At 47.7% G+C, this 20,222-nt stretch overlaps 1 protein-coding gene across 1 annotated transcript in view; it reads right to left on the bottom strand.

Moving 5' to 3' along the window:
• ank2b (ankyrin 2b, neuronal) overlaps positions 1 to 20,222 on the bottom strand; it is a gene marked incomplete at its 3' end in the record, with an annotated part of 74,826 nt that overhangs the window by 26,975 nt on the left and 27,629 nt on the right. Inside the window, 15 exon segments of the mRNA XM_084461158.1 lie at positions 2,138 to 2,170; positions 2,962 to 3,084; positions 3,930 to 4,055; positions 4,775 to 5,003; positions 7,629 to 7,725; positions 7,809 to 8,013; positions 8,342 to 8,553; positions 9,064 to 9,218; positions 9,732 to 9,830; positions 12,004 to 12,228; positions 13,275 to 13,310; positions 16,034 to 16,134; positions 16,900 to 16,960; positions 17,570 to 17,711; positions 19,976 to 20,048. Of these exon segments, the coding sequence (XP_084317284.1) occupies positions 2,138 to 2,170; positions 2,962 to 3,084; positions 3,930 to 4,055; positions 4,775 to 5,003; positions 7,629 to 7,725; positions 7,809 to 8,013; positions 8,342 to 8,553; positions 9,064 to 9,218; positions 9,732 to 9,830; positions 12,004 to 12,228; positions 13,275 to 13,310; positions 16,034 to 16,134; positions 16,900 to 16,960; positions 17,570 to 17,711; positions 19,976 to 20,048 (1,917 nt within the window).

The raw sequence follows: 20,222 nt of genomic DNA, 5'->3' as shown, positions 1-20,222 counted from the left end.
AAGGAATAGGGACACGGACAGACGTCTCAAGATTGTTCAAGATGTAACATGTCTACAGAGAGAAAGAGAAAAAAAAAAGATTCAAAAAAACAAGTCAGAATACTAGTTTTCCTTCAGGGAAGAAAACTAACGAAAACTATACCTTTTGTTATTGAGATGAATGTCTCTCTACACACTACACACATCTATACTTAAGAGCCTGAAGAAGAAGAAATAGCAAACTGGAATACAACTTAAAGAAATAAAAGTTCAAAACACACTTTCCTTACTGGGAGGTGTTGCATAAGTTCTTCCATTGTGTCCCTTAACTGTTGTTTTAAGAAGTTTGAACTAACTATATGGACTTAATAAACACAACCCAAGAGAAAAAATATATATAATAAAGAGTAGCGACAGTGCATCGAATCAAATTCGAATAGTGTAGTAGATGTAAGCAAACCAAAGAGCTAAAATAACTCACAAACAACAACTGACACACACAGACACACACATACACACTCGTGTTAGCCAAGTTATTTCCATGCAACGCAAAGGGGATTATTGACAGGCAGCCTCTGATAAAAGGTGAATGGAGTGATACAGATGCTCATGAGCTAAAATTTCAACTAGATTTCACTTAGATTTCAATTTGTTGTCAGGGTGACTTGTTAATTTATTGTCTCTCAATAGTGTGGTGAGTTGTGCAGTAGACTAATAACCTTCTAAATTACTAGAATAAGTTGCTCTTGTACAGTACAGTATGTACGATATGCATGTTTTAATGGTACAGTATACAGTACTGTTTGTACACCCGGCATTTTTCTTTACATGTTCTGTAAAATGTAACATACATGTAGTTATCCCGGGGTACATGGCAATTATAGTTTCAATTCCAGAAGGCAAAAGGAAGCTATCAGGATCTACCATGATGGGGAAGGAGAGGAGGTAGGAAGGGTCGTGGTAATCTATGCGTTGCCTTGCAGCTAGGGAGCCACAGGTCCACAATACAGGGGAGGGATTCTACATTGACACATAAACGTCACCGCATTATGAATAGGCTCTGATGAATATGCCTACTGTACGTAGAGAGTCTGTTTGAACTCTTTCTTCGAGTAAACAAAAATTCCCCCCCCAAAAAACGAATTAGGGCAGGGAAGCCCATGAAGACGGTGTGATGTGTGAGGAATGAAAGTGGTGATGGTTATGTCTGAAAAAAAGGGCTGTGGCTTGGGTAGCGGCTTTGGGTTGGCGGTTGCGCCATTTTGTTTTGGTGACAAAGACAAGAATGCGGAACTTAATGGGTTTTAAAAAAGAAGCGAGTGGGCTAACAGCTACTGAGGGAAAAGCTGGGCATCTGTGTATCATAGAGGCGATTCACTCTCTACAGTAGAATACTAGCATAGCACTACATATGACTAGAGAGGTTAGAAACAGCATAACTATGAAGCAAAATCATACTGTATTAGGTTGATATTATCATCACATTAGACTGATTAAGGTTGATATTATCATCACATTAGACTGATTAAGGTTGATATTATCATCACATTAGACTGATTAAGCCAATATTATTGCTTATTATTATTATTATCACTGCTTTACAGTATATGGTTAACAAGTGAGATAGCAATTATTTCTAGAATGTTTAGTACAGCTTAGAAATCAAGCAGTCCGATTTGTTAAGAGAAAGAATGAATAAATGTCTTACATTTCTCGAATGTCCCGTTGATCTGTGAGTGGAGAACACAGAAAGAGAATACTCAGTTAGTGCACTTAAAAAGATGAATCCTGCTGTGAACGTGGGGAGTTCAGAGTAAAAGTGGTCCAATTCAAAACAGTAATATGATGGGTGTGAGGTCTTTAGTCCTCTTTAGTCTATAGGGAACAGTACAACAAACCACTAAAGATACACTTAACACTTTAACAAGCACTCTTATAAGTTATGACTACTTACTAATCCTTTGGGGGGAAAAAATCTACATTAAACACTGCACATCCAGGGCAAGGGTTTGGCGTACAACGGGAAGTACAGGTACTGAACCAGGAAGCAGGACATGGAGGGAGAGACGCTAGTTAGTCTGGAGGGAGGGAGGGAGGGAGGGAGGGAGGGAGGGATGGAGGGATGGAGGGAGGGAGAGAGGCAGAGGCACGGTGTTACCTCTTCATCTGGCTCTTGGTCTGAATCTGATTCCTTTGGGGAGCAAGAAGCAGCGACAAGCGGAGACGGCGAGGGAGAGAGAGAGAGAGAGAGAGAGAGAGAGGAGGGAGAAAAGAAAAAAAGCAGGCAGGCAAAGCCAGGTTACCAGAGCGTTGGGCTTGGTCTGCGGTGAAGCAGTGTTGTTATCGTTGCGGGAGGTCTTAGTTAACTTGAAAGATTGGTCTCAAAAAAGGTTTGGGTTACAGTATGTTACACAGTAGTACTGTATGAGGTAGCAGCAAGCACCCAGTACCAATAATGCTGCTCACAGCACACAGTCAAAGTTAAAGACGTGAAACGCGGACATGGAAATAGGTGTTACAGTTGTAAGTACTGTATCAGATAGGAAAATTGTTACAGTTGTAGGTCATTGTTAATGCCCATTTTCATTTGAAAGGTAGGTAACATTGCTAGTACGCAAGCATTGTATTGCAGCTGCAAGAATCCTGGCTATCTAATGCTTAGCTAGCCACAAGCTAGGCGGAATGAGACATTTTAAATGTTTACATTTTAAAGTCAGTGGTTATCATTGTGCAGTACCTACATTGCAGGTACGGTATGGGGTACGGTATGTGAGTATGTGTGTGAATGTGAAGTGGTACTTAGTGTGTGTGTGTGTGTGTATACTGTATGTATGTGCGTGCATGTGTTTGTGTGTGTGCGTGTGTTTGTGTGTCTGGTGTGTGTGTATGTGTGTGTGTGTGTGTGTGTGTGTGGGTGCATATGATGTGTGAGTGTGTATGAGCATACAGTATGTGTGTGTGTGAATGTGAAGCGGTATTTACCTTAGAGTAGGGCGGTAGCGTGATGTTGAGGTTGCATATAGCGTTGTGGGCCAAGGTCCTGTAAGACCTGGGTTCCTTCATGAAGGACAGGCGACCACATGGCTCCTGAGTGTTGTCACGGATCTGCAGCGGCATCAACCAATCATCAGGCAGGGAATCACCCACTCAACCAATCATCAGGCAGGAAATCAGCCACTCAACCAATCATCAGGGAGGAATCACCCACTCAACCAATCATCAGGTAGGAAATCAGCCACTCAACCAATCATCAGGGAGGAAATCACCCACTCAACCAATGACCAGGCAGGAAATCAACCACTCAACCAATGACCAGACAGGAAATCAACCACTCAACCAATCATCAGGCAGGAAATCAACCACTCAACCAATCATCAGGCAGGAAATCAACCACTCAACCCATGATCAAGCAGGAAATCAACCACTCAATCCATGGCCAGGCAGGAAATCACCCACTCAACCAATGACAAGGCAGGAAATCAACCACTCAACCAATGACCAGGCAGGAACTCAACCAATGACCAGACAGGAAATCAACCAGTCAACCCATGACCAGGCAGGAAATCAATCATTCAACCCATGACCAGGCAGGAAATCACCCACTCAACCAATGACAAGGCAGGAAATCAACCACTCAACCAATGACCAGGCAGGAACTCAACCAATGATCAGGCAGGAAATCAACCACAACCAATGACCAGGCAGGAAATCACCCACTCAACCAATGACAAGGATGGAAATCAACCACTTAACCAATGACCAGGCAGGAAATCAACCACTCAAAATTGAGTATTCCATTGAGAACTAAATAATAGTACTATAATGATGTTGTGTAAATGTGGTGGAAATATTACCAAAAGAGGAAGATTCCAAATTAGTTAATATTTTGATATTGTGATGAAAAATGGACTAGTGTGAGGGATCAATGAGGAGATAGCAATGCTGCTCACTTTGATGAAGAGTGCGAGTCGGTTCTCTTTGAAGGCGAAGAAGCTGAAGAGATGGTGTTGACCGCTCTTGGTGAGAGGGACCAGGTTGCCAAAGCAGTCTGCATAGATGGGTTTGCCTTCCAGTACCTACAGAGGAACACACAACGCAACATTTACTTGAGCTGAGGAAAGGCACCATAGCTGTGCCTTTTCTTTAATTGGTTGGTTTTGAGGAAATAACTTTTTCGAGACAACGGCAGGGTCATCAATTTGTACATAGTACAACAACTCACTGACCCTTTCATTTATAATAGACAATGTTTCACTCTCCCTCCTCTCCTCACTCTCTTCTTTCCTCCTCCTCCTCCTCCTCCTCCTCCTCACCTCCACATCTCTGCTCTGTGCCACCTCCCCCTCCACTCACCTCTTCTCCTCCCTCTGTCTCTTCCTCTCACCCCCCTCCCCTCTTCTCCTCCCTCTCTCTCTCTTCCTCTCACTCCCTCCTCCCCTCTTCTCCTCCCTCTTTCTCTCTTCTTCTCTCTCCCTCCTCCCCCTCTCCTCCTCCTCCCCTCCTCCCCTCTTCTCCTCCCTCTCTCTCTCTTCCTCTCACTCTCTCCTACCCCTCTCCTCCTCCTCCCCTCCTCCACTCTTCTCCTCCCTCTCTCTCTCTTCCTCTCACTCCCTCCTACCCCTGTCCTCCTCCTCCCCTCCTCCACTCTTCTCCTCCCTCTCTCTCTCCTCCTCCTCCCCTCCTCCCCTCTTCTCCTCCCTCTTTCTGTCTCCCTCCTCCCCCTCTCCTCCTCCACTCGTCCCCTCCCTCTCTCTCTCTTCTTCTCTCTCCCTCCTCCCCCTCTCCTCCCCCTCACCTCCACGTCTCTGCTGCGCGCCACCTCGGTGAAGTTCTCCTGCTGCTCCAGGGTCTTGTCCATCTTGTCGTCCGTCATGCAGAAGCAGCGCAGGCGCGCCTCGATGGGGTCGTGCGTCTTGGCGAAGATGACGAACTTGGCCATGTAGGGGACGCAGATGATCTCCCGGTACACCTGCGTGGAGAAGCTGACCGACTCCTGAACGTGCCGGCAGTCGATCAACCAGAACCTGCCAAGGGGTCAGCGGAAGTTAGCCGTTGAGATGCTTTCTGTGGAGCGGTCTGGTGTTAGTGCTGGTGAACTACATCACCAATGCACCGTGGGGCTATTTTTGTGCTGGGGCTAAGTGCTAAGTGCTAAGGGCTAAAGTTTTGTCCGTGGCAAATTCAAAATATTTCGAATAAGTTTGGTGTGCAATGAAGACGCACCAGCAATTTTCAAATGTCTTTATTGCGCACCAAAACTTAAATATTAAATACCAAAAAAAATATTGAGTTTTTAGCAGACTAAACTTAGCCCTTAGCTACCTGCGAAAATAGGGCCCTGTATCTCATAGCTACTTAAATCTCAGTATATACTGTACTGTGCATCGTGTACTGTTTTCAACAGAAAACAGGTCATATCAGTTAGTAGCTTAGTGGTCATGTGAGTTAGTAGTCTAGTGGTCATGTGAGTTAGTAGTGTAGTGGTCATGTGAGTTAGTAGTGTAGTGAGTTAGTAGTGTAGTGGTCATGTGAGTTACTGTAGTAGTGTAGTGGTCATGTGAGTTAGTAGACTAGTAGTCATGTGAGTTAGTAGTGTAGTGGTCATGTGAGTTCGTAGTGTAGTGGTCATGTGTGTTAGTAGGGTAGTAGTCATGTGAGTTAGTAGTGAAGTGGTCATTTGAGTTAGTAGTGTAGTGGTCATGTGAGTTAGTAGTGTAGTGGACATGTGAGTTAGTAGTGTAGTGAGTTAGTACTGTAGTGGTCATGTGAGTTAGTAGTGTAGTGGTCATGTGAGTTAGTAGTGTAGTGGTCATGTGAGTTAGTAGTGTAGTGGTCATGTGAGTTAGTAGTGTAGTGGTCAAGTGAGTTAGTAGTGTAGTGGTCATGTGAGTTAGTAGTCTAGTGGTCATGTGAGTTAGTAGTCTAGTGGTCATGTGAGTTAGTAGAGTAGTGGTCATGTGAGTTAGTAGTGTAGTGGTCATGTGAGTTAGTAGTGGTCATGTGAGTTAGTAGTGTAGTGGTCATGTGAGTTAGTAGTGTAGTGGTCATGGGAGTTAGTAGTGTAGTGGTCATGTGAGTTAGTAGTCTAGTGGTCATGGGAGTTAGTAGAGTAGTGGTCATGTGAGTTAGTAGTCTAGTGGTCATGTGAGTTAGTAGTGGTCATGTGAGTTAGTAGTGTAGTGGTCATGTGAGATAGTGTCGTGGTCATGTGAGTTAGTAGTGTAGTGGACATGTGAGTTAGTAGTGTAGTGGTCATGTGAGTTAGTAGTTTAGTGGTCATGTGAGTTAGTAGTCTAGTGGTCATGTGAGTTAGTAGTCTAGTGGTCATGTGAGTTAGTAGTGTAGTGGTCATGTGAGTCAGTAGTGTAGTGGGCATGTGAGTTAGTAGTCTAGTGGTCATGTGAGTTAGTAGTGTAGTGGTCATGTGAGTGAGTAGTGTAGTGGTCAAGTGAGTTAGTAGTGTAGTGGTCATGTGAGTTAGTAGTCTAGTGGTCATGTGAGTTAGTAGTCTAGTGGTCATGTGAGTTAGTAGTGTAGTGGTCATGTGAGTTAGTAGTGTAGTGGTCATGTGAGTTAGTAGTGGTCATGTGAGTTAGTAGTGTAGTGGACATGTGAGTTAGTAGTGTAGTGGGCATGTGAGTTAGTAGTGTAGTGGTCATGTGAGTTAGTAGTGTAGTGAGTTAGTAGTGTAGTGGTCAAGTGAGTTAGTAGTGTAGTGGTCAAGTGAGTTAGTAGTCTAGTGGTCATGTGAGTTAGTAGTCTAGTGGTCATGTGAGTTAGTAGTGTAGTGGTCATGTGAGTTAGTAGTGTAGTGGTCATGTGAGTTAGTAGTGGTCATGTGAGTTAGTAGTGTAGTGGTCATGTGAGTTAGTAGTGTAGTGGTCATGTGAGTTAGTAGTGTAGTGGACATGTGAGTTAGTAGTGTAGTGGACATGTGAGTTAGTAGTGTAGTGGGCATGTGAGTTAGTAGTGTAGTGGTCATGTGAGTTAGTAGTGTAGTGGTCGTGTGAGTTAGTAGTGTAGTGGTCAAGTGAGTTAGTAGTGGTGATCATGTGAGTTAGTAGTGGTGATCATGTGAGTTAGTAGTGTAGTGGTCATGGGAGTTAGTAGTCTAGTAGTCATGTGAGTTAGTAGTGTAGTGGTCATGTGAGTTAGTAGTGTAGTGGTCATGTGAGTTAGTAGTGGTGATGTGAGTTAGTAGTCTAGTAGTCATGTGAGTTAGTAGTGTAGTGGTCATGTGAGTTAGTAGTGTAGTGGTCATGTGAGTTAGTAGTGTAGTGGTCATGTGAGTTAGTAGTGTAGTGGTCATGTGAGTTAGTAGTGTAGTGGTCATGTGAGTTAGTAGTGTAGTAGTCATGTGAGTTAGTAGTGTAGTGGTCATGTGAGTTAGTAGTGTAGTGGTCATGTGAGTTAGTAGTGTAGTGGTCATGTGAGTTAGTAGTGTAGTGGTCATGTGAGTTAGTAGTCTAGTGGTCATGTGAGTTAGTAGTGTAGTGGTCATGTGAGTTAGTAGTGTAGTGGTCATGTGAGTTAGTAGTGTAGTGGTCATGTGAGTTAGTAGTGTAGTGGTCATGTGAGTTAGTAGTGTAGTGGTCATGTGAGTTAGCAGTGTAGTGGTCATGTGAGTTAGCAGTGTAGTGGACGGATACCTGGCCGAGACGTTGGTTGTGAAGGAGACGCAGTCGTTGATGAATGTTAGGGGCGTGGTCCCTGTTATGTCTTCCCATTGGGCCGGCGTCGTTCCACCTTGGAGGGAATACAAACACGTTAGCCGTTAGCCTCGGACATTGCGCGCGAGCGTGCGAGTCGCAGCCCTCTCGCCCTCTGACCTGTGATGCTGCAGAGCAGGCGCAGCGTGGGCGTGTCCCCGCCGAAGCCGTTGAGCGCGGCGTCGCCGGCGCTCTTGGGCACGGGGATCGTCATGGTGATGGGCTTGTGGAACTTCCTGCGCCGCGGCTCCAGGGTGACGATGGGGCTGAACGTGGCCTTGCTGCCCAGAAGCTTCCGCACCACGTCTATGCTCATTGGCTGAGCCTGGGCACCGGGGGGGTGGAGGGGGCGGGGCATAGATAGTTGCTGACGTCATACTGTACGGTTTGATTTTTCAATTTCCATCCTGTTATGTGACTAACTGTAACTGTATATTGTTTTTATGCTGATGTGCTAACCATTTGTATGTAATGCAATGTAATTTACAGTGATTTACACTGATATACAATAAACGTATCACGATATCGTTTTCACCTTGACGATACGTATTGCGACGTTTCTGTATCGCGATATATTGTTACACCCCTAGTGCGTTCCCATAATTATGTTTGTAGGCGCATGTATAGTGTGTGTGTGTGTGTGTGTGTGTTACCTGCAGTCCCACTCTGATCCTCTTGGTGAGCGCTCCCTCGGGGAACACGGCCTGGACTTGAGGCACCACCGTACTGCTCAGGACGCCGCCCTCCGGGCCAATCAGGTTGCTGTCCTGCTTGACGCGCGACACCACCGCAAAGTACTGTGGGAAGTCCCGGGTGATGATGCGGCAGATGCGCTTCCTGTCCAGCTCCTCCGGCGGGTCCAGGTCTGGGGGAGGGGAGAGAGACGAGGAGAGAGATGAGGAGAGACGAGGAGAGAGACGAGGAGAGAGACGTGTTTTAGTAGGGTTGCACACTGGGAATATTCACAAACGTCAAAAGTGGTAGAGAGACCAGCACTCACAAATTCCAAAGAATGGATGCTTTATTGTTTCAAGCAACATACAAAAATATTCACAAACGTCCCATGGGAATTCATGGGAATTAATGGGAATGAACGGCATTTATTCCCGTTAATTCCCATAAATGTCCAGTTCATTCCCGTTAATTCCCATGAATTCCCATAAATTCATGTTAGGAATTTTGCGACGTTTGTGAATTTTGCAACCCTAACATAGAGGCATAGTTTGACTACAAGCACATAATCTAGACTTTAATCTGGTCTTCTTTAAGCTCCTAGAGGTTCTACGTTAATCTCACTTCACCGAAACGGCTCCTACACCGAGCTCGTGTCCTTGCCCTCTTAGTGAGGACCGGCGCCGATGGCGTTGGAACCCACCCTCGTCCATGCCGTTGAGGATCTGGTTAAGCTCCTCCTCCGTGTGCTCGCAGTGGTGCTCCCTCCAGCTGTCCCCCGTCTCGCTCCTCAGCACCACCAGCTCGCGTTCCCGCCCCCGCAGCGCCGCAAAGTGAGGGATCTCCACGATCACGGGCCTGCGGACGCCGGGGAGACACGGGGCGGCGTCAGCGCACGCCGGTGTGTGTCCGTGTGTGTGTGTGTGTGTGTGTGGAGTTGTGTTCAAACCATTGAGCGTGCCATCTACTGAACGTCAAACATAGGGAACTTCACATTTCAGGGTTCACCTCGTGCGCTCGCTAACAGCGATAATGTGGGTTTCATGCTAAGGAACAACTGAGGAACTTGCAGAACCAAAGCAGAAACGAAATAAACCAGGAAACCGTGAGGTAAAACTGACAGCACTAAACACGGAACAGCCAATCACAGGACTGAAAAAGGCTCGCTGGAAATAAAAACAGGAAGAAAATAAAACGCACAATGTGAGTAGCGCTTAAAATGCTACAAAGGAGCTTTACAAATGGGGGCACAAGACACTAGCACACGAAGCAAACAACAAACACAAGATATCAAAGATGGGTTGATATGAAAGGAAGAGCGTGGGGCGAGCATCCATGTTGTTGTTGTCGTTGTTGTTGTTTGTCCCCTACCCGAGGAATTTTGTCCCCGGCGGCCCGAGCTGGAGGATGCGGCTAACCAAGCTCTCACCCTCGTTAAGGGGGGGCGGGGCCGTGGGGAGGTGGAGTTTACTGTGTGACCGTCCGTGCGCAGCAGTGGGGGAGAGAGAGCACACACAGGGTTTGTGGAAGAGTTGGGGGGGGGGGGGTTAGAGGTCAAACTAGGCCTAATGGTGACTGAGCGGTAAAAAAAAGGCTATGGTCACAATTCTTTAGGTACAGTACATAAGTCTATGGTGACTGGTGTAGGTAAACAGACTATCGTAACTGCTACTGTACAATACTATGGTGTCCGACATAAAGGCTATAGGACATCCTTTTGCCTTTGTCTTTGGTAGGTATAGTAGAAGCATAACAGAAATAAAAATGTTAGTGGCCATTAAATCCACCGCTAGGGGACAGAAGACTAGCTGACAGAATAGTGGTACACTAGCCTACATATCAAAGCAGTTCTTTCTGTGGAGATTGTCATCGACAGAAAAGGTTTGCTTGTTTCCTGGAGGGGGAGGGTTAGGTTAGAGTTAGAAGGCGGCCCAGCTGTTATAAAGAAACCAAAGCGTGCAGAGAGAGAGACGGGTGTGAGACCAGCAGGAGGCGCTGGGGGAAGCGAGGGCGGAGACAGGTTTAGTACGGCCGGGGGCGGGGTGACATTCATCTGAGGGAGGAGCAGGAGGAGGAGGCACTCTAACACTCTCTGACACACTCTAACACACTCTATCACACTCTCTAACACACTCTAACACTCTCCGACACACTCTAACACACTCTCTAACACTCTCTAACACACTCTTGAACACACTCTAACACACTCTATCACACTCTCTAACACACTCTCTAACACACTCTAACACTCTCTAACACACTCTAACACACTCTAACACTCTCTAACACACTCTAACACACTCTCTAACACACTCTAACACTCTCTAACACACTCTCTAACACACTCTCTAACACACTCTAACACTCTCTAACACACTCTCTAACACACTCTCTAACACACTCTCTAACACACCCTAACACACTCTAACACTCTCTAACACACTCTAACACTCTCTAACACACTCTCTAACACACTCTCTAACACACTCTCTAACACACCCTAACACACTCTAACACTCTCTAACACACTCTAACACTCTCTAACACACTCTAACACACTCTAACACACTCTAACACTCTCTAACACGCTCTAACACGCTCTAACACTCTCTAACACACTCTAACACTCTCTAACACACTCTAACACACTCTCTAACACACTCTAACACACTCTAAAACACTCTCTAACACACTCTAACACACTCTAACACACTCTCTAACACACTCTAACACTCTCTAACACTCTCTAACACTCTCTAACACTCTCTATCACACTCTAACACTCTCTAACACACTCTCTAACACTCTCTAACACTCTCTAACACACTCTCTAACACACTCTCTAACACACTCTCTAACACACTCTAACACTCTCTAACACACTCTAACACACTCTAACACACTCTAACACACTCTCTAACACACTCTCTAACACACTCTAACACTCTCTAACACTCTCTAACACACTCTCTAACACACTCTAACACACTCTAACACACTCTAACACTCTCTATCACACTCTCTAACACACTATCACACTCTCTAACACACTCTCTAACACACTCTAACACTCTCTCACACACTCTCTAACACACGCTCTAACACACTCTATCACACTCTCTAACACACTCTAACACTCTCTATCACACTCTCTAACACACTATCACACTCTCTAACACACTCTCTAACACACTCTCTAACACTCTCTAACACACTCTAACACTCTAACACTCTCTAACACACTCTCTAACACACTCTCTAACACACTCTAACACACTATCACACTCTCTAACACACTCTCTAACACACTCTAACACTCTCTAACACTCTCTAACACTCTCTAACACTCTCTAACACACTCTCTAACACACTCTAACACACTCTAACACACTCTAACACACTCTCTAACACTCTCTAACACACTCTCTAACACACTCTAACACACTCTAACACTCTCTAACACACTCTCTAACACACTCTAACACACTCAAAAATATTTTGCCCACTAGGGCATTTTGAGGACTGCAGACATCAGGACCAGACCTCCGGTGGCGGTCACAAATCATACACCTCCACTTCTTCCTCCCCCTCCCCCCCCCCCCCCCTACCCCGCACCCCCCTACCCCCCCCCTCCATCTCTTACCCGAGGAACTGGGCTCCAGACGGCCCCACCTCGATGAGCCTGCTGGCCAGACCGTCCCCCTCCACCATCGGGGGCATGGTGGCCAGGCGGTGCCTCTTCACCAGGCGACACGTCACCCGCGTGGGCGCCGAGCACTTCCTGGGCGGGACGATGATGCGCAGGCCGTTGTGGCGGCAGCCGCGCATGGCCCCGCCCCTGGCGTCCACCATGAAGCTGACCAGGAAGCTGGACCGGTGGGGAGGGGGGTGGGGGGGGGGGTGGGGGCGGGAGAGAAAGTCAACGGCGACGGATATCGTAACCGGAAAGTCTAGACGACGACTGTCATGGTTACGCCTCTGGTTCGCACCCTCATGCAACCCCCCCCCCTCCCAATCGCGGTCAGTGAATGAGAGGCGAGCCGTTGTCATGAGGTGATCTCCTGCGATGACCCCACACACACCGAATGACCACTAGGAACATGACCACACCGCTGAACCAGGATGTTACGGTCTAGCCGACGAACCATCACGACGTTAATCTCGACACTGACACAGCACGATGTCAAAGTGGTTATCAAACACCGCACAAGAAACACAACAACGTGACAGTCAAAATGGCCCGTGGCAAAATGTCCCCAACAAAGACCCGACCATGATGGCAGCTGTGACGTCAATAGTACACCCTTTTCAAACATTCGTTAGCCTTTGGGCTGTGACATTTTGTCAACCTGCCCAAAAGCAAAAAAGGGACACGTGACAGAATGGTGGGCAATGTTTGTTAGCTAGCTGCCGCGCTCTCACAAGACAGGCTTGTTTGTGAAAGACCAAACACATGAATGAGCCCTCGACCTCCTGTGCCTCTCTCCTGTCTGGGCCGGCCTGAAAAACAACAATTTATCTTTTCTCTAAAGTGCCACTCTGTAACTGACATGTAACTGGGAAGGCCACAGAAATAATACAAGATGGAGGAAAGCAAAGAGCGGTTTCTAGCGCTCGTTCCATTTCCTGAGAGGCTCGTTGAGATTCCGATCTCAAGACCTGAGTGAGTCCTGTCAGTCATTGTCAGGTGTTGAGATGCAATTTCAACTTGAACCGAACTGAAATGGAATGGAGCCGAAAGGCGGAACCCAGAAAGAGAGGCAGAGTAGGTGTGAGACAGCAACACACAAACAAACAAACACACAAACACAAACAAACACACATCTCCCCAGCAGGAGAGCACACTGTGAGAGGAGGAGGAGGAGGAGGAGGAGGAGGAGGAGGAAATGTTGAAACCAAGGTGCAGTAGGTCACCTGCTGTCTCCATGATCATGGCACGGAGAGGAGCGGCTGAAAACAGAACACACACCGCCATGAGAGGGAGGGATGGAGAGAGAGACACAGAGAGAGAGAGAGACAGAGAAAGAGAGAGAAGTTTCCAGGGCTAGAAAGAGAGATAGGCAGAGAGTTAAAGAACAGTGGACCAGAAACAACAGTACTCGGACACGAGGGGACAGCACAGCGTCACTCTGGTCCCCTTTGTGACCAGACACCCCCCTCACACACACACACACACACCAGTCTGGACCAGACACCCCCCTCACACACACACCCTCCTCACAGACACACACCAGTCTGGACCAGACACCCTCCTCACAGACACACACCAGTCTGGACCAGACACCCCCCTCACACACACACACACACACACCAGTCTGGACCAGACACCCCCCTCACACACACACACCCCCCTCACACACACACACCCCCCTCACACACACACACACCAGTCTGGACCAGACACCCCCCTCACACACACACACACACACCAGTCTGGACCAGACACCCCCCTCACACACACACACACACACACACCAGTCTGGACCAGACACCCCCCTCACACACACACACACACACCAGTCTGGACCAGACACCCCCCTCACACACACACACCCCCCTCACACACACACACACCAGTCTGGACCAGACACCCCCCTCACACACACACACACACACACACACACCAGTCTGGACCAGACACCCCCCTCACACACACACACACACACACACACACACACACACACACACACACCAGTCTGGACCAGACACCCCCCTCACACACACACACCAGTCTGGACCAGACACCCCCCTCACACACACACACACACACACACACACAAACACACACACACACACCAGTCTGGACCAGACACACCCCTCACACACACACACCAGTCTGGACCAGACACCCCCCTCACACACACACACCAGTCTGGACCAGACACCCCCCTCACACACACACACACACACACACACAAACACACACACACACACCAGTCTGGACCAGACACACCCCTCACACACACACACCAGTCTGGACCAGACACCCCCCTCACACACACACACCAGTCTGGACCAGACACCCCCCTCACACACACACACCCCCCTCACACACACACACACCAGTCTGGACCAGACACCCTCCTCACAGACACACACCAGTCTGGACCAGACACCCCCCTCACACACACACACACACACACCAGTCTGGACCAGACACCCCCCTCACACACACACACCCCCCTCACACACACACACCCCCCTCACACACACACACACCAGTCTGGACCAGACACCCCCCTCACACACACACACACACACCAGTCTGGACCAGACACCCCCCTCACACACACACACACACACACACACACCAGTCTGGACCAGACACCCCCCTCACACACACACACACACACCAGTCTGGACCAGACACCCCCCTCACACACACACACCCCCCTCACACACACACACACCAGTCTGGACCAGACACCCCCCTCACACACACACACCAGTCTGGACCAGACACCCCCCTCACACACACACACACACACACAAACACACACACACACACCAGTCTGGACCAGACACACCCCTCACACACACACACCAGTCTGGACCAGACACCCCCCTCACACACACACACCAGTCTGGACCAGACACCCCCCTCACACACACACACCCCCCTCACACACACACACACCAGTCTGGACCAGACACCCCCCTCACACACACACACACACACCAGTCTGGACCAGACACCCCCCTCACACACACACACACACACACCAGTCTGGACCAGACACCCCCCTCACACACACACACACACACACCAGTCTGGACCAGACACCCCCCTCACACACACACACACACACACAAACACACACACACACACCAGTCTGGACCAGACACCCCCCTCACACACACACACCAGTCTGGAACAGACACCCCCCTCACACACACACACACACACACCAGTCTGGACCAGACACCCCCCTCACACACACACACACACACACCAGTCTGGACCAGACACCCCCCTCACACACACACACCAGTCTGGACCAGACACCCCCCTCACACACACACACACCAGTCTGGACCGGGTCTCATAACGTTCGGCAGCTGTGTAAATTGTTCTGTGCGCCGTGTGTCCCAGAGGTTGATGACTAAGTGTGTTGTCATGACTAAAAAAGTCTCTCTCGTCAACGTTGTCAACAACAGTAGAAGTGTTAGCCATAGTTAGTCTAATCGGACTAGAAAGCAATATCACTTTTCTCTACTGTGCGACAATTACAGTATATTATTGTACAAAGCCGCTGACACCTGCTAGACCGGGGTAGACGCACTGGCTTCGGTGAAAAACAGATTCTTAGCTAATCAGGGTTGAGTTTCCCAGAGGCATCGTAGCGCTACGTTCATCGTAAGCTACGGCGTTCATCATAGCGCTACGATGCCTCTGGGAAACTCAGCCCACCCGGGTTAGTGAATTAAACGAGGAGGCTAATCAGCCATTTTGGCACGAGAAACGCGACAGTTTACGCCAGCTTCCCTTAGCGCCTGCGCTACGCTACACCACGTAAGAAGCGAACCCGTGTTTGAGAATAGTCTATTAGAGAGAGAGAGCATAGGAGTGGGTGCGTTTGTTTTGAGCGTCCGTGTTCTGTCAGGAGTGCCCTCTCTATACCCTCTCTATACCCTCTCTATACCCTCTCTCTAGCGGTGCTCGCTGTGCCTACCCGGAGTGGATGGGACTGGAGGACAGCGCCACGTTGTCCAGGTTCTCCGTGCCCCAGCTCAGGCGGTACGACTCCCTCTCGTCCCGGCTCAGAGATGACACCTGTCACCCACACACACGCAGAAACGCTCGTTAGGCCACCGACCAGCACCTGGCAAACAGGCTCTCAGGAGCGCAGCGGACCGCTGTGTGAAGACGCTGAATCACAGAGAACGCCTGGCTAACACAGACCCATCCATCACAAATGCTCTACACTCCTCTATGGGTGATTTATACACATATATATATATATATATACACTGCTCAAAGAAATTAAGGGAACGCTAGTCATCAATTATCATCGCGGATCTCCATGAACGAAATAACCAAGTTAAAAATCTTTATTTATTACATCGTGCAATTCGCCGAGAACAAAATGACGGTCAATGAAAACCAAAATCATTAACCCATTGAGAGCTGGATGTGATTAAGTGTAAGGAAGTGTAAAATTTTTTGAGCAGTATATATATATATTGTATATGCATGTAGGATGTACTGTAGTCAAGCAGAGAAATAAAGCAGAATATGAAGCTCAACACAATATAGATGCCTTTATGTAATCCAGCGATGCAATTCTAAGTATGCTGCTTTAAATTAGCTACTGTTACGCAAGGCACTTTGCATTAGTTATAGAGATGCTAATGTCTGTCATGAGGGTGTGTACAAGTACTTTTCAAGAGGTATTTTTCAGAGATGCTAATGTCTGTCCTGAGGGTGTGTACAAGTACTTCTCTAGAGGTATTTTTCAGAGATGCTAATGTCTGTCCTGAGGGTGTGTACAAGTACTTCTCTAGAGGTATTTTTCACAGCGCTCTAGTAGTACTTTACCTGCTGGCTGGTGAGCATCTCCTCCAGTCCGTCGTGTTTAGGTGAGTAGTATCCATGGTGACTGGACATGAGGGATGAGAGAGTTGAGTGAGGCGGTTGCCCCGGCAACAGCACGCACTACGTTGCCGTAGTGTTACATAAAAGGGGACATATCTGCCGATTTCCTCACTTACCTTGGCATCCTACATGGAGAGAGAGACAGAGGGAAGGGCTTTAAGCAAGTAGGACAAATACACACACACACACACACACTACATATACACACACACAAACACACTACATACACACACACACACACACACACACACATACACACACACACACACACACACATACACACACACACTACATACACACACACACACACACACACACACACACACACACACACATACATACACACACACACTACATACACACACACACACACACACACACACTACATACACACACACACACACACACACTATGTATACTGTATACAAACACACACACACAAACACACATACACACACACATACAAACACACACACACAACACACACACACACACACACACACACACACACACTATGTATACCCTATACAAACACACACACACAAACACACATACACACACACACACATACAAACACACACGCGCACACACACACACACACACACACACACACCTGTCGGAGCGCCCCCCCTCAAGGCTGAAGCGGAGGTAGTTCATGCCGTCCAGGTACTGTCCAGGGAGGGAGTCGTCCCCCAGCTCCCTCAGGTCCTCGGCCCTCAGGTACTCCCCTCCGTCCCCCGTCATGGTGTCGTCGCCTGGGACACGGGGACAGAGGGGGGGGGGTGAGGAAGGACCACGGAAGTGTGAAGGGGTCATCTTAGCAGGGCTGCGCTAATGTGCATGGAGGGGTGGGGGCTGGGGGGGGGGGGGGGGTGTTGTGAGCGCTTACGTTCTGGGGTATTCATTTTTTCGTTCTCATTAGCGGTTGTATCCATCCTTTACCGGCATCCAAAACATGAATGCTAATGAACCAAATGCATCATGTGTGATATTCCCAAAACAGTGCAGTGGTGTATTATATGTGATACCCTGGAGTACGCTGAATACACACTCAGAAACTGTCCGGTCATCACAGTATACCCACTATTGAAAGCTAGACTACACTTCTGGTCCCGGTAGCCTTGTGTCCAAGCAATAACGCTGTACTGTTGCTGTTACCACTATTGTACAGCAGGGGGCAGCATCACTACTGGCAGGCTGCATAAAGCAAAGGCCCCATTCCAATACTTTTAAAACGCAACCTTCCTTTCTCCCTCAATCCTCTCTATTTGAAACCACCGATGTGGGACCAGTTTGGTATAAGCTGTGTAGAGAAGTAGAGGATTCCACCTATCCCGTCCATGTTAGATTAGAGGAAGGGAGAAAGGAAGGACAGACGCATTTCGAGAGTTTAAAGGGGGTCCGAGGGTGGGCCAGCGGCAGAGACACATACTGTAGTTGGACATGGAGACGCTGGGATCAAGAGAGCAGTAAGACAACGAGCTGCCTGGGAAGGGAAGAGTTAAAACAGGGGACACACACACACACACACACACACACACTGCAGTTTGATATCATTCATGTAGGAACTGTGTGTTAGGCTCAGTCTGACATCACCAGGGTTGTTATTGTGGGTGATAGTTCACAGGTCGAGTCATACTTCAGGCAGCCAGAGTATGTTTGGATTGCAAAAACCTTACCGTTTAAAAATATTCCTGGAAGTACTAAGTATTCAATTTAATTTTCCCCCCAAAAAAGTGCATGAGAAAGTTGAGCTGTGTCTAACTGCTCCTGTAAATGAATATACTGTAGTATCTACTGGAAACGACAACTGGAAACGATGTGTTGACGTGTTTTCAAGGGGCTTAAATTAGCTACACAAGCTTCTCATACTGTCCATCCAGCCTGGCTCAGTAACGGCAATGAGACGCCGAACATTTCACACTGGCTCCTTCTGGGGGTTAGAAACGGTCTTTGAAGTGAGAACACTTTAGGGGATTCCGTTTTAGGTTTTTCAACTGTAGATTCAATATTTTGCAGGTTTGGTTTTCATGTTGGACTTTAGAAGTACTGATACTCTTTAGGGATAAACCTTTCCAATATGTGCTAAGGGCATACCGTATATTAAACATTGTGGTGAAGAGATTAATGTACTTAAATAAAATAAAAAGCTTATAGAGCACCTCCCCATTTATGGTTAAGGTCAATATAAACAAACGTACTATTACTGTAGGTTGCATTTGAAAAGGACCAAGTCGGTGTCCTCATAGTGTATAATGTGTCTGTACACATTGGAAACATGCATTTGTTGTATTCAAGAATCCCCTTTCAGTGAAGTGTACTGTTACAGTACAGAATGTGTTTACATGCTGTGTTTGAACTAAAACCCTTCAAATCGTGGTCTTTTATTCATACAACCGCCCACTAACCCTCACACCATGCAAACCCACACTCTTGCATGCTATTTCATTATGCCCACAGCAAACACACACACACACACACACACACACTGTCATGGTACCTTCCCACTCCATGGAGTCATCCGATAGAACATCATCCTCATTCTTTTTCAACACTGAGGGGTAGACAGCACTAAGCATTAATGCTTTTAATTTGTCCCTGCTGTCTATAATGTCTTGCTTTTTGTTTTAATGCTTTTAATGTCTCATGTAAAGCACCTTGAATTGCCCTGTGGCTGAAATGTGCGATATAAATAAACTTGCCTTGCCTTGCCACCTCCACAACCAGCAGGGACTGTGCTAGGGGCCAGGGCAAACTACGGTGGCTGATATAGGTCAAGCCACTCAATCCCCTAGCATAACTGGACTGAGCGAGCTGAGCTAGCCTCCAGTTTACAGAGCGCGCGGCTAACATGGTTGGGATGCCAGGGAAAGGCCTGTGGCATTTAGAGTGGTAGCTAGCAAGGGGCGTGTTTGTGTTGGTGTGTGTGTGTGTGTGTGTGCGTGCGTGCGTGCGTGCGTGTGTGTGTGCGTGTGTGTGTGTGTGTGTGTGTGTGTGTGTGTGAGTGCGCGAGGCTCACCCTCCTCGTCAGAGACATCCAGAACCTCTGTCATGGTTTCCGGAACGTTCAGCTTGTGTTTCTCTGTCACCGTCTGCTTAGTATCAGAGGAACACGTCATATGTTTAAACACACGCCTGCAGCATACAGACTATCAGCATTAGTATACGTACTTACAGTATGTTACGTACTTACATCATATAAATACCCTCAAATGAGTTGTAAAGTGGAAGTGTGGTGAAGAGTAGTTACCTCAGATACATGAGCA

Source organism: Borostomias antarcticus (assembly GCF_949987555.1).
Source record: "Borostomias antarcticus genome assembly, chromosome: 37".
Classification (NCBI taxonomy): Eukaryota; Metazoa; Chordata; class Actinopteri; order Stomiiformes; family Stomiidae; genus Borostomias; species Borostomias antarcticus.
This window is presented reverse-complemented; position numbering and strand designations above follow the sequence as displayed.